Genomic DNA, 15740 nt, shown 5'->3' on the forward strand with positions numbered 1-15740 from the left:
CCCCACCTCGGGATCTATTCCTGAGTCCAAAATCTGATCGTTTCTTCTACTGGCAGTTTCCCACTTCCCTTAGTAAACACAAATATTAGGAACTGTTTCCAGATTCCTTCAAACTCATTTATTTTAGTTACGCCTTTTCTCCACTTAATATTACATGTCAGTTTATCATTAATGGCTATATCCCATACTTCTTTGTACCATTCTTCAATAGAATATTCCCCTTGAATCTTCCAGTTCCTAGCTACCATCAGTCGTGCTGCAACCAGCAAACTCGATATCAGCTCTATAGTTTCTTTTCCACACTTTATATCTTCAAATAGTGACAGCAATGCAATCTTTGGCGTTTGTTCTATTTTCATTCCCACTATTTCTTCAATTTCTGAAAACACCATCTTCCATAATCTTTGTACATATTTGCATAGCCACCACATATGTAAATACGTTCCTTTTTCCCCACAACCTCTCCAACAATTTGCTGAATGCTGTTTATCTTATTCAATCTAATCGGGGTTAGGTACCACCTCCACAAAATTTTAAAATAGTTCTCCTTTATTCTCACTGATAAACTTCTCAACACTCTTTGTTTCCATAGTCCCTCCCAACTCTGTCGCCCTATTTGTACCTTCAAATCTGACTCCCATACCATTTTCTCTGAGTTCTCTCTAAACTCCCTTTCTAACAATATTTTATATATTTCACTCATTAACCCTTTTAAAACTATACTACCTCCTTTACCTTTTTCCTTATTTGCTATTAACTCTTCAAACTTCGTCATCTTTCTGCAAACTCTATTATCTTTAATCCACTTTTTATTCCATTGTTCTAATTGCCCATATTCTAACCAAGATAATTTTTTCTCCTTTAACAATTTTTCCATATCCTCTCTTGTTTTTATATCTCTTAACCAATCCTTTAGTTTCATTTTACTTTTCTCTTTTAATATTTTACATAATCTACCCTTCAGATCCTCTGGGAAATTCTTTAACATTATTATTGGTGCTAAGGGAGAGTTGCTCGGAAGCAGCTTCCCTTTAAATTTACTCCAAATTTCCCATTGAGTTCTCAGGAGTGGATTATCTATACTTCCAACCCACTTTCTCCCTCCATCTTTAAAAAATACATTATCCAAACTCATCTCTACATTACTTATAGTTTTTTCTTCCATCCAATATAAATCTCCTACTCCTATAATTGCTTCTACAATATGTCTTAATCTATTTGCTGCGTAGTATAATTTTATATTTGGGAGACCCAATCCACCCTTTTTTTGGCTTAGATACCAATTATTTTTATTCACTCTTGCTCTCTTTTCTCCATTACAATATTTATTAATAATATTTTGCCAGCTTTTTATCTCAGTTTCTGATATTTTTATTGGTAACATCCTAAACACAAAATTAATTTTAGCTAAAATCTTCATTTTTATTAAGGCTATTCTTCCAAACCAAGATAAATTTAATCTTTTATATTTCTCCAATTTCTCTAATACCTCTTTCTTTAACCTCGTTAAATTCTCTTTTTCAAGATTCTCTAAGTTTTTTGTAATTTTAATTCCCAAATATTTAATCTCCTCCTTAACTCTCATTTCTATTCCCTTATGTTCCCATTCCTTTTCTTCCTTCTTAGTATAATTAAACAACATCATCTCTGATTTAGACCAATTTATTCTTAACCCTGTAATTTCTTCAAATTCCCTCAACTGATATTTAATTCTTTCTATTTTTCTTATTGGGTTCTTAATGGTCAATAAAGTGTCATCCGCAAACATATTTAACTTTATTTCCCTTACCTCTCCAATTCCTTCTAACTCTTCATCCTCCCTTAGTGCCTTCGCCAATACTTCCATAACCATTACAAACAGGACCGGCGAGAGCGGACATCCTTGTCTTGTACCTCAGGCTAGTCGTATCTTTTCAGTGAGTCCATCGTTTACCACCACTACAGCTGTGTTTTGGGACTATAACTGTTCTATTATGTTTTCTTGTTGTATTTTCTTGTTGTATTTCTTTACCTTTATATAGTTCCTGATAAAATTCCTGGAAAAATTTTATTTTATCTTTCATTATATGACAATAATTCCCTCGATTATCCTTCAATACTTCTATCCCATTCCTCCCTTTTTCTTTTTGTGTGAGCCTGGCAAGCAACCTAGAATTCTTATTACTGTTTTCAAAATATTCCCTTTTCATATATATTAAATTCTTTTGAACCTCCTCTAAATTTAAATTTTCTAATTGTTTCTTCTTAGCTTGTATTTCTACTAATTTATATTTGTTTTTACCTCGCCAATATTCTTCCTCCAAATTTCTAATTTCTATCTCTAACTTTTCCTGCTCTGCACATTGTTGTCTTTTTAAGCTACATGTCTCTCTAATACAAATTCCTCTTACTACAGCCTTCATGGTGTCCCAAACGACTGACCCAGCTGTTCCTCCCTTTTCATTAATTTCCCATGACTCCGACAATTCCTTCTGAATTTTCTCTACCACTTTATTATATTTCAGTATTTTTGTATTCAGCTTCCATCTATATGCCTCTTTATAGTTCTTCTTAACTGCAAATTCTAAACTTAACAAGGCATGATCAGTTACTTTTATTACCCCCATTTCCATTTTACAAATCTTTGTTGCAAAATCTTTTGAGACAAATATATAGTCTATCCTGGAGTGTGTATGATGAACTGGGGAAAAATATGAAAACCCAGGCCTAATCCCATTGAGTAAACGCCAAGAATCTGAATAATCATTTTCTTTTACTAATTTATTCAATATAGTTATATTATTCCTCTTTTCAACATTAGTGGGATTCAACCTGTCCCATCTATTATCCATGACCATATTAAAATCCCCAGCTAATATAACATACCCCTCCTTGAATTCTTCTATTTCTTTAAATAACTTTATAAAAAACTCTCTATGTCTCTCATTTGGGGCATACACATTAATTAACGTATATACCTTTCCTTCAATTTTACCTTTTAACATAAGATATCCGCCACTATCGTCCTTTTTTGTTTCTTCTAATATAAACCCACTTTTTTTTTAGATCAAAGTGGCCACTCCATTTTTTTTTGACGTTCCTAATGACTTTTCATAATAAGCTAACCATTTTAATTTTATCATATTCGAATTCTCGGAGCCTTGGTGTGTTTCTTGCACCATTATAATATCCGATCCTTCTTTATTAAACATTTGTTCTATTCTCCTCCTTTTCACGACTGCCCCCAAACCTTTAACATTGAGTGTTGATACTTTTATCTTTTTATCCAAATTCACCCTTCTGAAATCTCTTCCGATCCCTTGTGCTCTGCAACTCAAATTTACTTACATAAAAACACAAACTCCATACAACTACCCCCCACCCCCTTACCCCAACCCCTTCCCTCCTACCTTCCCCCCCTCCCCACCCCCCCACTCTGATCCCCCCCCACATCCCCATGAGTCTAATACTCCAGCCATTAACTTTAAAGGGGGGGGAGGCAGTGCTGCGCCTGGCCGGCAAGGTTTCCATGTTTAACATTTCTGTCTACAATTATCTCATAATATGATTAACAATTCTATTACACCCCAGATGTCCCAGCCTCATTCCCCCCCACCTGTTCCAGTCCCACTTGCTTCCCCATACAGACCCAGCCTCTTCAGCAACTCTTTACCTTGATCCAGTGAGGTTACTCTGTGTTCCCCCCTTCCATATGTAAATCTTAGAAAAACAGGATAACCCCACGAATACAGAATTTTGTTCTCCACTAATGTTTCAGTTATTGGTTTAATACTGCGTCTCCAGTTTAATGTGTGCTGAGACAGATCATTGTAAATTTGCACTGCTTTGCCTTTATACTGCAATTGGACCATAGATCTCAATTTCATAACTTGCTCTTTTTTATAATAGTTACCAAATTTCACCAAAATGTCTCTAGTCCCTTTGTAGTTTTGCCCCCCCCCACACGGTGAACTCGATCTATATCCGATCCAACTATTTGTAGGTCAGGCATCAGCTCTTTGAACCAATTCAGGATGATATCTCTTAGATCTTCTCCTTGTGTCTGCTTTAGCTGTTTTATTCGAATAGATGATCGACGAGATTGGTCCTCTAAGGCTATCAGTCTTAATTCATAATCTTTAAATTGAATATTTGTTGATTTTTCAAAAGCCTCTTGCTTCTTCTGGTTCAAATCAGCTTTTGTCTCCAAATCTTTGATATTTTTTGAATTTTCAGCTGCCTTATCAGCCAGGACACGCATTTGTTGTCTAAAAACATCCATTTGCTGATCCATTTTTTAAAAAATAACAGTATTGTTCTCTGCAATTGCCGCTTTAATTTCCCCTAAAGAGGGTGGCTGACTGCCAATTGCTTCTCCCCCTTCAGCCATGTTTTTTTCTTTTTTTGGCACTGTATCTAAGAAAACTGGGCCTGTATCTTCGTCCTCCTGTTCTCCTTCAGGGACTGTATTTTCCAGGTTGGAGAGGTTATGGTTAGATGGTTTCTTTTTTTGTGTGTTTAACCTTTTCCACTCCTTCCTAATTCTCCTTTTAATGTTAGACATAGGACATTTCTGGACAGGGCATAAATCTTTGAGTCCAGCTCACTTTCTTGGCAGTTTTTATTAGCTTATCTTCTGTGTGTTAAACACTCTTCCTTCTTCTCAGGGGGGTGGGAATACATCAGATTCACAACAGCATTCACTAGAGGGGACCAGAACTAGTCATACACAGTCTATCAATGTCGCACTTCGCCCCCTCACCGAACGCTGCTATTTCTCCACCACCGCTCACCCCCCCTTCTCGCCAGCCGACGATAACTACAACAAACTGCTTTCCACTTTATAAAGCCAGTATTTCAGTCTTTTCCACTTTGAAATAGAAGATAAGAGGTGAGATTCGCTATAAATCAAGTCAGCATCTAACAAAAACAAACTCTCTCCGCTCCAACTGCGTCACAGAGCAGGCAACATTAGTTTCGCTTTGCACAGATGCTTATAAAAACATTCCGTACGGTCTCACCTTATCTCTTCAGCTTTTTCCAACACCGGCACGTTAAACAGTTAACATTCATAGTCCTTTTCCATCATTTACTCAAAGATTCATGCCCATTAAAAAGGAGATAATTGCTTTTCCCGGCAAAGCCGGTTAGAGCCTCAGAAGAAACTCGCCGACTCCATGGCTGCCAAGCTCCGCCCCCCTATATTTTGAACTAGTTGAAGTTTCCGAACTAGGCACAAAGGTAGCCCTATGTAGAGCGCATTGCAGAAGTCGAGTCTTGAAGTTACCAGCGCATGCACAACTGTCTTTAGGTATTCTGACTCTAGGAAGGGGCGCAGCTGGCGTATCAGCCGAAGCTGATAGTAGGTACTCCTGGCTGTCACATCTATCTGGGCTATCATTTGGAGCGATGGATCCAGAAGCACCCCCAAGCTGCGAACACAGTCTTTCAGAGGGAGTGTACTACTGTAAAGGCCTGCTTTTTTTGTAAGCAACTTTGAAGCCCTCAAATAGTTGTGGCTAAGGGCTGATTCACACAGTAAAATGCCCATAATTGATTGATTATTGATTTTGAAAATGTATACACCACCCTTCCTATGCATTTGCGTTGCTCAGGTTGGCTTACAGGAATTACAGTGCAACACAAAATCCCATAAAAGAAAATAGCATAAAAGTAGAAACAGGCTCAGCAGATAAAAGCATTGTAAAACGAGGGTCTAAAGCACACAGAAGCCATCTGTCCAGCAAGGCAGAAATTTTTAAACCTGTAGAAGAGGGGGCCAAACAGACCTCCCGTGATAAGGTATTCCACAGCAGAGGTGAGGTCACGGTTGTCGCGACCAGTTGTGCCTCAGCCATGGATGGGCAAAGGAGGGTCTCCCTAGTAGCAACAAATCAACTATCACCAGTTCGCCCAAGCCGGTTGTTTTGCTGCTAAGGGGCTGGGAGAAATGTTCTGTTTTGTTTGCCTCTCTCCAGTAGAACTTCGGAAACGGCTGGAGGCAGGTCCCTCAAGCATCCCAGACTTGAGCCACTCAGAACTTTAAAGGCAATTGCCAACATTTTGCATTGTGCCCAGAAACAAATGGGCAACCAGTGCAGTTGTTGCAGAATAGGTGCAGTATGGTGATATCACTGACGTCCTTGCTGCTGTAATCTAGCCCAACTGAAGTTTCCCAAGGCCCTTGAAAGGCAGCCCTCGGTAGAGTACATTACAGTCATCCAGCCTGGGTGTAACTAAGGCATGTGTTATCGTGGCCAGGTCTGGTCTTCTCAGGATTGACTGCATCTCCTCCCGCTTGTTCGAGGAAGATAGCACTCAGGGATCAGCACAAGCAGAGAGTGGGACGGAGAGGTTCACAAGGGCTGGCTGGCTGGCTAACTGAAGGCTTCTCATGCACCAAGGAGGAGAAACGGCCATAACACATGCTGGCCTCGCCTCAGCCTAGCTGGTAGACATAGTCAGAAGCTTTTGTGTATTTATTTTATTTATTTATTATTGCATTTATATCCCACCTTTTTCCCCCTAAGGAACCCAAGGCGGCGTACGTAATCCTCCTCCTCCTTTCCATTTTATCCTCACAACAACCACCTTGTGAGGTAGGTTGGGCTGAGAGTCTGTGACTTGCCCAAAGTCACCCAGTGGGTTTCCATGGCCGAGTGGGGACTAGAACCTGGATTTCCGGACTCCCAGTCCAACACTTTAGCCACTACACCACACTGGCTCTCTCTGAAGGGATGAACATAAGTAGAGCCATGCTGGATGAGGCCAAGGGTCCATCTAGTCCAGCATTCTGTTTGCACAGTGGCCAACCAGCTGCCCACGGGAATACCATAAAGCTCATTTTTTGGCCAGGACCAGGGTGGTATATGTAATAGCAGTTTCTCCTCCTCAGTGCAGGCCCAGCGTCAAGTTAGACAGTCTCTGAGAAGCCTCTCCTTCCTTCTCAATCTGTGCTCAACTCTGGTGGAAGGGGCTGTGCTCTCTTGTACGGCATTCTGCAACGAGCAGAGGTGGATGCAGGCAGCCGTGGCAATTGTAACGTGTGAATCGACCCTTACGCGCTCTTATCACTCAGCACGGGCAGTGCGATGGATTTTGAGGAGCAGGCCCCACGAGCCGCCACGCCACCGTCCAGCCCGATGAGGGAGGCGGGCGCTAATTCCAGCAGGGGCTCTCTGCTTTACAGGAACCTCAGGAGGATCCGCAAGTGTCAGCGGGGCCGGGAGCAGCAGGAGAAGGACGGGAAGGAGGGGGTCAGCAAGAAGGCCTTGGAGAACGTGGAGAGCTTGAACAAGCTGGAGTGCAAGTTCAAGCTGAACTCCTACAAGATGGTGTACGTGATCAAATCGGAGGACTACATGTACAGGAGGACCGCTCTGCTCCGTGCCCACCAGGTAGGCAGGCCCGAGGAGAAGCGGAGGTGGGGTGCAGGCCGTTGGCCCTCCTCTCCAAGGGGACGCTGCAGAGGCAGCCCCGGGATGTTGGGAGGTTTAATCTCAACTCCCCTGAGCTTCTCTGCTTGTGTCACTGGTCTGCATGTGGCGGATTACGCCTGGGCCAGTTGGGGGAAGGGTGGGAGCCATTCTGGACGTTGCGCTCCAGGCGTTGCTCCATCCGCTCCCACTCAGGAGAACTGTCGGGCGCTGTGCGACCCCCTCAGTTGGTCCTTGCACAAGTTAATGGATCATAACTAACTGGGTTCCACAGATAGAACTTCCACTGTGCCTCAAAACACAATAAAGACCTTTTTATTGGTGTTTGCTGCTCACAAATTCATCTGCTAGCTAACTGTGATAACGAAATGGGAGCGAAGTGCATTTATGCCATGAGGGCACATGATGCAGCAACCTTGCTGAAGCCAAGTGGCTCTGAGTCTTCTGTTCAGTGCCTGAATGGGGGAAAGCCCGAGAATCCTATGTAGGCCTCCTTGTGTTTCATGGAAGAAAGGGGGAGTATACAGTACATGCAAGATGTGTCCGTGTGTGTTGATGCCCTTTCTCCCTGTTTCCCCTCGTAGTCCCATGAAAGAGTGAGCAAGAGGCTGCACCAGCGATTCCAGGCCTGGGTGGACAGATGGACCAAGGAACATGTGACCCGTGAAATGGCAGCTGAAACTAGCAAGTGGCTCATGGGCGAAGGCTTGGAAGGCCTGGTGCCTTGCACCACCACCTGCGATGCAGAGGACCTGCACTTTGTGAGCATTAACAAATACCGCGTCAAATACGGCACAATATTCAAGACACCCTAAACTCCAGTGGGGTGATGAAAAGATAAGAGTGTTTGGGGGGTGCACGTCCGTGTGCGTGTGTGTGTGCGCACGCGCATCAAGAAAAACAAGGAAGATGCCTTCCTCCTTCCCTGCCCCCCTCGCTGTGTATCTCCGTAATGACGGCCACTTCTTGACTAATTGATAGCTGGTACATCCTGTCGCCCCAGTGGGGTTGCTTTTGAAACGTAAGTCCTGAAGTACTGAAGCTGGAACTGTTGCCAAGGGGCTGAGATTGCCGCGCATGCGCGATGGCGCGAGGGGTGTGAGGGCATCTGAGTAGTTGTAGAAAAACCCACCTTGCCTATACACACCAGCGTTCTCCAATGATACGGGCATCAAGGACATCCGGGGACCTGATGAGATTTGGTGCATTTAACACACACACCCTCCTCCTCTTCCTCCTCCCTCCAAACGAAAAAGTCTTATGGCCAGAATATCCTAGGAATCCCAGAAATACCTGGTCACCTGAATCAACAGGACTGGCCAGCAGACTTTCTGGAATCTTCCATCAGCTCACTGGGCTCAATGGTCCAGATGCCGGAAACATCAGCTCTTGAATCTGCCTCCTCGACTCTTCCCATCAGTTTCCTCCTTATGACCCGGACTCCTGACTTGCATAAACCAATTAAGACCAGTCTGTCCTTTTTTAGTGCCAGTGGAACTGTTTTATTTTGTTTTATTTTTGGACCTGCTTGTTTACTAGTCTCTCTTAGTGCCATGCACCAGCTTTTCACATAAACACTCTGTTCCCAAACACACGGACACCTGCGCGCGCACGCATACACACACAGTACCTATACAGTCATGCGCTCTCACAATAGCAGCAACCAATTTTAAACTGGTTCCCCCCTTCTTTTTTGTAAATAAATGTACATATTTGTCGATTTTTTTGTTTTTTATTAAAGAAAAAGTATGCTTGATGTGCTAGTATAACTGTACTAGCTTCTTGTGTACCTTAGTACCAGGTGGCTTCAGGTTTTAGTACCTAAAGACAAGTGCAGCAGATACATTTTATTACACTTTCTACCAAAGGGAGTTATCATTGTAGTGCTTTGTGTGGAAACTTGTTTCTCCTTTTTGTAAAAAAAAACGAAAACAAAAAACCCTCAAAAATTAATAATAATACATCTTGGTTGTTACTAGAGAAAGATGTACGGTTGCCAGTTCCCTCACCCTGTTCTGAGAGGTGCATTGCTACAAATTGGGCAGGGGGGACATCTGACCCAACTCTGTTCTTGGCTTCACAAACGTAGATGAAAAAGTGTGTGTGAGAGAGAGAGAAAGAATGAGAAAGAATGAATGTGGAAATGAGTGTATTGTGGTTCAACATGACTGTATTTCAAGCAGCCTGTTTGATATATGAATATATATTATTATATAAATTTTTATTTCTCTTTTTTTCTTCTTTGGTGGGTAACTTTTTTTATCCACCTAGTCTTCCAGCTCAGAGAATCAGCACTTTTGGGAAGTGTTGCTGAGCTAGCTATTTGAGGTTGACTGCGCTTTTATGTGTGTTTCTTCTCAGTATTGAAGAAAATATCCTAAATACCAAACCAGTATTTGACAGAGCTGCTTACGCTGTGTGTGTGTGAGAGAGAGTGTGTGTGTGTGTGTGTTTGAGAGAGAGAGAAAGAGAGAGAGACTGCAGAACCAGGGCCACAAAAAGTTAAGAGGGGTGTTTTTTTGTGATTTCTCTAGTGACATGCAAGCAGGGATATATTTTTTTTTAAAGAAAGCTCAGTGATGGCAGACATGTAAATATGGGGGTCCCCTTTGGAACGAAAGTACTACAGATGAGTGGCAATGAACCTAGCAACACGTGTGCCCTTCTCCAGGAGGTGTATTGTTCCCTCGCACCAAGTAATGAAGCCAAGAGACTTATAAAAATGTGGTTTGCTGGTTTATTTTCTCCCCAGGCCTGTTAACTGAAATCTATCCAGGCCAGTAGCTGTCCCCACCCCTCTCAGAACAGAGTTGTCAAGGTCCAAGGCAAAGAGGGGGGGTGGGGAAACCCTCTCCTGTCTCTTGAGAGAGCAGAATGGAGGTGGATGGGCCTGCAGCGGAAGGTGGGCGGGCATGCACAGGGGAGATACGGTGGTGGTCACCGTGAGCGGGAGCCCAGCCAGGGTGTACTTACAGTATGCCAGCAATAAGCTAACTTAACCCCATGTCTCCTCCCCTCGCCTGGTTAAAAGAGGGGTTGGGGGGCGGGATGACAGTGCTATGGTGTCCTGTCCCCGTTTTGCTTGTGTGCTTCCCGCAGTCCTCACTCTCAACATCCCCTCAGATGTTTTCTGTGTATCTTTAAAGATCGGTTTAGACTTCTTTCTTTCTTTTTTTTTACCAAGTTGGGAAACAACAGCTGTTGTTGCTTTGTTGAGCATCTTTGCCCAACTTTCATTTTAAGCTGGAAGGGAAGACCAGGGTAGGCTTTTTGCTGCCCAATGTGCCTAGGGAAAAGAAAAATTGCACCCAACAATAATAATAAAAAGAGGAGGCTGGCCACCTCCCTCCTGTAGCAGGGTTTCTCTCTCTCCTCCAACACCCCGCCACCCCCGTCCTGATGTCTGACATCTGAGCTCCAAGCTCTATTCCTGGCCTGTACAAATAGCAAAAGGTTTTCCTTCTTATTTTAAATTGCTTTTTGTATTCTGTAATGTGATCCTTTTCTGCCACCTATTCATGTGATGATTTCTATACAGATGTTGTAAACTTGACTGTAGTGCAGTATTTCCATTAAAATATCAGGGCTACTCGGTGTCGTCCTTCCTGATCGCACTCGGTCAGCCGAAAGGATGGGTGCAGTCTTGAGGGGTGAGTTTGTGAAACGTTGGGGGGCATCTTGAAAAATTGTACCTTTGCCTCTGGCGTGTGAAACCACTGCAAAGAGCACCGTTACCTGCAATGCACCCGTGTCGCTGAACAAAAGCTTGGGCTTGCCAGTTGTTGGGATTTTAACTTCTATTGTCCAAAGTAGTGTAAATTTATTTACATAATGGGTTGTGGTCTTACTATGTTTGGCGGGAAGCTGTCTCCTTCACCATTGGGGTATTGCCTGCTTGGAAGTCTTGCCTTAAATCTCTCCTTGCCTTTTGAGTCTTTAGCAGATGGTTTTTGTGTGTGTAACGTCTTGAGAACTAGAAAGTCACGTTCTTTATTTTCTTTTTTTAAACAAAGTAAAACCAAAGGAAGATCTGTATGGTTGCACTACCTGCTGTCCTGGAAGACAGAAGCTATAACGGGAGGTATAAAGTGGCATGCAGAGTACATGTGAACTGCTGATGGGGGTAGTCCACAAAATTCTGTTGTGCATCAGCCCTGGAAACTTTTCATTTTGGCTAGAACTTCTCTCTTTAACCTCTGATTTTTTAAAAAATCTTGATTCATCTTCTTAGTGTAACCTGTCTGTTTCCAGTGTTTTATAATTGAGGGCTGGAATTTTGCATGCACGTGCACACACACGCACACACACACACACACACACACACACACACGGAATGTGTTAGGATGCTTAATGTGTACAGTAAATGTTTCCTGATCTAACGCTGATCTGATGCACAGTTGTATGCACATCAATTCTCCCAAGGTTACCCTACAGAATCCACCGGTGTTCCAGATTTGCCATTACATGCTGCATAATGGTGCCAGTAGAGGAAATAGTTCTACTCAGTTTGACCCAGTAAAGAGAACAGAATGTGGCAATGGGCAGTTCTCACTCAATCTTCTTGGCTCATAGCAATATGGATGAAATCTAGCAAAGACTGGAATGTTCATGTGGACATGTCCTCAGACCTTCCAAGTTTTAGGCCTACTTCCCATGTAACGTATATATTTCTCTTGCAAAATCAGTGTAGATATTTATTCCAATGCAACATTCATCAGTATTCTCCTAACTCAAGGAATCCTACAGTCACAAATACTAAAATTAGTAGGACTTGTGGAATTAGGTGGTTACAATATCGAGGGGCTAAAAGACCAAGCCCAAAGGTCATAGAACGGTAATCATTGCCTAGCCTAAATTGAAGATCTGGTTGGCTTTCTTGCCAAACTGGACAAAAGGCCGTCGTATCATTTTGTCTTCAACAGTGGCCAGCCCAATGCCTCCAGGAGGTTTCGTGATGGAGCATGATTGGGAATTGCTGTCCATTTTAGTTAGCAGGCTTTTATCTTCCCTGAAGTGGTTTGATTGAATTTTCACAGCTGTCTAAGCCAGTAACTATTGGTACGACTCCTTCCTTTGCATCGCAAGCAGAAAGTTGGGAGATATTAATTGCTGTAGGACGTTCTCTGATTGTCAGCAGAGGGCACCCAAAAGCTAGAAAAATTATTTATTTGTTGCATTTTTATACTGCCCAATAGCCGAAGCTCTCTGGGCGGTTCACAAAGAGAGATCAAGGGCCGTCCTGCCTTCAGCATCACACTGGGATCTTATCAAGATGGTATTTCCATCCCTTGAGTGTCTTTATGATCATAAGTGCCTGAATGCAGTTGTTCCTTATGCTATATGTGCTGCTGCTTTTTTTGGTGGGCGAATCTTCCATGGGATATACTTTGGAAAACAGGACAACGTGAAACATCAACAGTCAATGTTTTCTCCTTCCTTGCTACTTCCAGCATTCACGTTGGGCTGTCATGACCCTAACTCTGAGCAGAATTGTGATTCAGGAGGAGGAAGAATCTGCTGGATCAAGAAGACCAGTGCAAGTCACAGAGCTCCTGGGCCCTGAGTTCAGCCCTGCCACAGCCAATCTTTCCGCCAGGAGCCCTCCTCCAAACTGGCGCCCCAAGGGATGGCGCCCTCTGTGACACCTGAGTAACTAGTCCCCTTTATTTCAGGGGTCTCACACTCCCCAGTGCTTGCTTTTTGGAGCAGGCACTTGCAAGGCTGGAGTGCTAAGCTCCAGGCCAACAGACTAGGGCTTTAAGGTTCTCTGTTATTCTTAAACAAGTGAAGCCTAGGAGGGCACAGGCAGGCCCATGAGGGATAAAGGCCTTGAGTGTATTCCAGATGTCATGGGGGACGGCTGCAGAACCTCTCAGCCAAAGGGCAGAATTATGTGGGGATGTATTCCAGTGGTGGATGGGGCCAAAATACCCACACTGCTAGCATACATCTGCTGAAAGCTGTTACTGCTGGTAATTGCCCCTTGGGGTGGGGGAGGCATTTCAACCTTTTAGAATGGGCATGGGAGTGCACAGAAACTGAAACCATTCAACTTGTTTGGAAGGAAGAATGGGGCCATTTGTGGCACCCCAGTAGGGCAGTATTGAGGCCCTGGGCCTATAGGTGCAAGTTATCCACCTGGAGCTGTCCAGGGTCCTACGCTTCCAGCCTGACCCTACCTGCTTACCTTGCTTGATGAAGCCACCTTCAGGCTTCCGTGGCTCCCATTCGTGGCCAGGGAAGCTCAGCCTGCCTGATCAAAGGTGTATTACTGCCAGGTATTTTAGACAAGTTCCCAAGTACTCAAATGCAGCATATGGTACCATAAGCATCTTTCTGAACTATTGCCTGCTTTGTTGGTCCCTGGCTGACGGCTACTGTGTGAACAGAGTGCTGGACTAGATGGACCCTTGTTCTGATCCAGCATCAGGGCTCTTCTGATGTTCTTGGTTACACAACATTTTTGCCCCTAAACTTTCATAATCACCAACTGAGATGTTGGTTCAATGACAGGTCATCTTCGGAATGCCTGACGCCCAGCTGCTTGCTTCTGCTCTTACTCTATCCTCATGTCTGCTGATGATGGCGTGGCACCCGGTCAATTTAGGAATACGCCGTGGATGTTATGCTAATGAAGTGTGCCTAAAACATGCAAATTAGCTGTGGGTTTCTTGTCCGTGGTGTGTGTTTCCAAGTCCTCCCTCTACCCCCAACCACCAGCTTTGGGACATCAAATGTTTCTGGAGTCTGTTCAACGGCACCAAATCAAAGGAAACTCATTAGCTTCCGAGCCAATGGATGCCAGAGAATCTGTGAGTTCTCACACTTTTCTCTAGGCATAAAAGCTGAGCTCATCAGTTAATAAAGGGCTTGAAATCATGCTTGCTTTTGACAGGGGTGCGGTAGGTTGCCAAGAAGGGATGGTAATGGATGCTCCATGACTTCCCTTCCATGTGAAAGCAGCAACTCCCAGATCCTTCCATTTGTCAACCCACACGTGTGGGGTGCATGACAGGAGACTGTGCCCCTTCTTCCGCTCTTTTCGCCTTTCGATCCGATCAAGTTGTTTCTATTAATTTGCAGCATGTCCTTTTGGAAACATTTCCAATTCTTTTTTGACGTCATTTTGCACATCTTCAATGATCCCCCCCCCCAATTAGTTGTTTGTTCTGTTCCTCAGCACACAAGATAATACTACAAAATCTGGCTAAGTGGCCCCCTAATTAGGTCAACTTCCTAATGGCAAGCAGGAGGCAACCAAAAAAAAATCTCCAAAACATCGTAATTGCTCAGTCCACAAGTATTCATAAAATTAACATACCCTAAATGCATCCAGACTTAATTTAATAGGCCGCTGCATCTGTTGTGAGTGTTCTGCATAAAACATTGTTTGAAATTAGTCGAGAAGAGCTTGGCCTTTCATAAGGGGGGCGGGGGTGGGTGGGTGTCAAAAGTAGATAAAACAGCAGTTTGCCCTAACAAGAGAAAATGTCAAACAATTTTTGGCGCTGTGCAGAAATGTCTGTGCAAGTAACGAGCTTCGGAAATCATTCCCAAAAACTTTGGACTGTTAAATGCTTCCTTTGTGTTTGTGGCGAGATGTTAGGAGGTTAGCTGCTGTGATTCTAGATATTAAAATAATTTCCCATCTCCACAGAAATTTTAGCAGTGCTGACATCTGTTACATCTTTGATTAATCAAATGTTCTTCCTTTGTCACCCCCTCCGTGCACACTGAGGGAACTACATGCGTAAGAGAAAGCTGTGGCAGAATGCTTCTTGATGTGCTAGCTTTCTCCATGTGTGTGGGGGGAGGCGGGTTGGGATATTTTGCATGGAGAAGGATTCCATCACAGGAGCCCCAGACATCTGTAGCAGCACACTCCCGGAAAACAGGTCTAACTCCTCTTTGCAAGGACCAGGTGGTGGAAATTACGCACAACCGTCTTGTCAGTAATCCCTGAAAGGAGTGAGTAGATTGTCCTGCCTCAGCTTGAGAGCAGAAAAGTTGCAGCGGAAAAGCTTGTGCGCTGCAGCTCTGTGAACAGCGGCACTGTGGCTGCATGAGCCATGTGCTTTGACCTCAAGTGCTCTGAACTCCTAGATGCTGGGCTCTTAATCTGCTAGGCAGCAGCGATAAAAAAGACAATGTAGTCCGTAGCGACCATAAGATTTCAATAGGGTTTTTCGACAACCCGTTCCTGAAATATGAGTTGGGTGAAGAAAATACTATTTCATGCAAGGCATAATGAGCATGGAATTTGCTGCCACAAGATGTGTGGGTCTGACTTGAATTCTGCACTCACACACCTTGAAAGTGTGAGAA

At 43.6% G+C, this 15740-nt stretch overlaps 1 protein-coding gene across 2 annotated transcripts in view; it reads left to right on the forward strand.

Annotated features, from left to right (window-relative positions):
- The window catches only part of SIN3A (SIN3 transcription regulator family member A), a 55266-nt gene extending 44262 nt beyond the window's left edge, over positions 1–11004 (forward strand). The window contains exons 20-21 of one of the 2 annotated variants that reach the window (XM_063142742.1): positions 7151–7376; positions 8000–11004. In XM_063142742.1, coding sequence (XP_062998812.1) covers positions 7151–7376; positions 8000–8230 — 457 coding nt within the window. In that variant the 3' untranslated portion in view covers positions 8231–11004. The remainder of the gene's footprint in view (positions 1–7150; positions 7377–7999) is intronic. The other variant, XM_063142743.1, reaches the window with a different exon arrangement.
- The last annotated feature ends 4736 nt before the right edge of the window (positions 11005–15740 follow it).

The sequence above is a fragment of the Elgaria multicarinata genome, chromosome 16 (assembly GCF_023053635.1).
Source record: "Elgaria multicarinata webbii isolate HBS135686 ecotype San Diego chromosome 16, rElgMul1.1.pri, whole genome shotgun sequence".
Taxonomy (NCBI): Eukaryota; Metazoa; Chordata; class Lepidosauria; order Squamata; family Anguidae; genus Elgaria; species Elgaria multicarinata.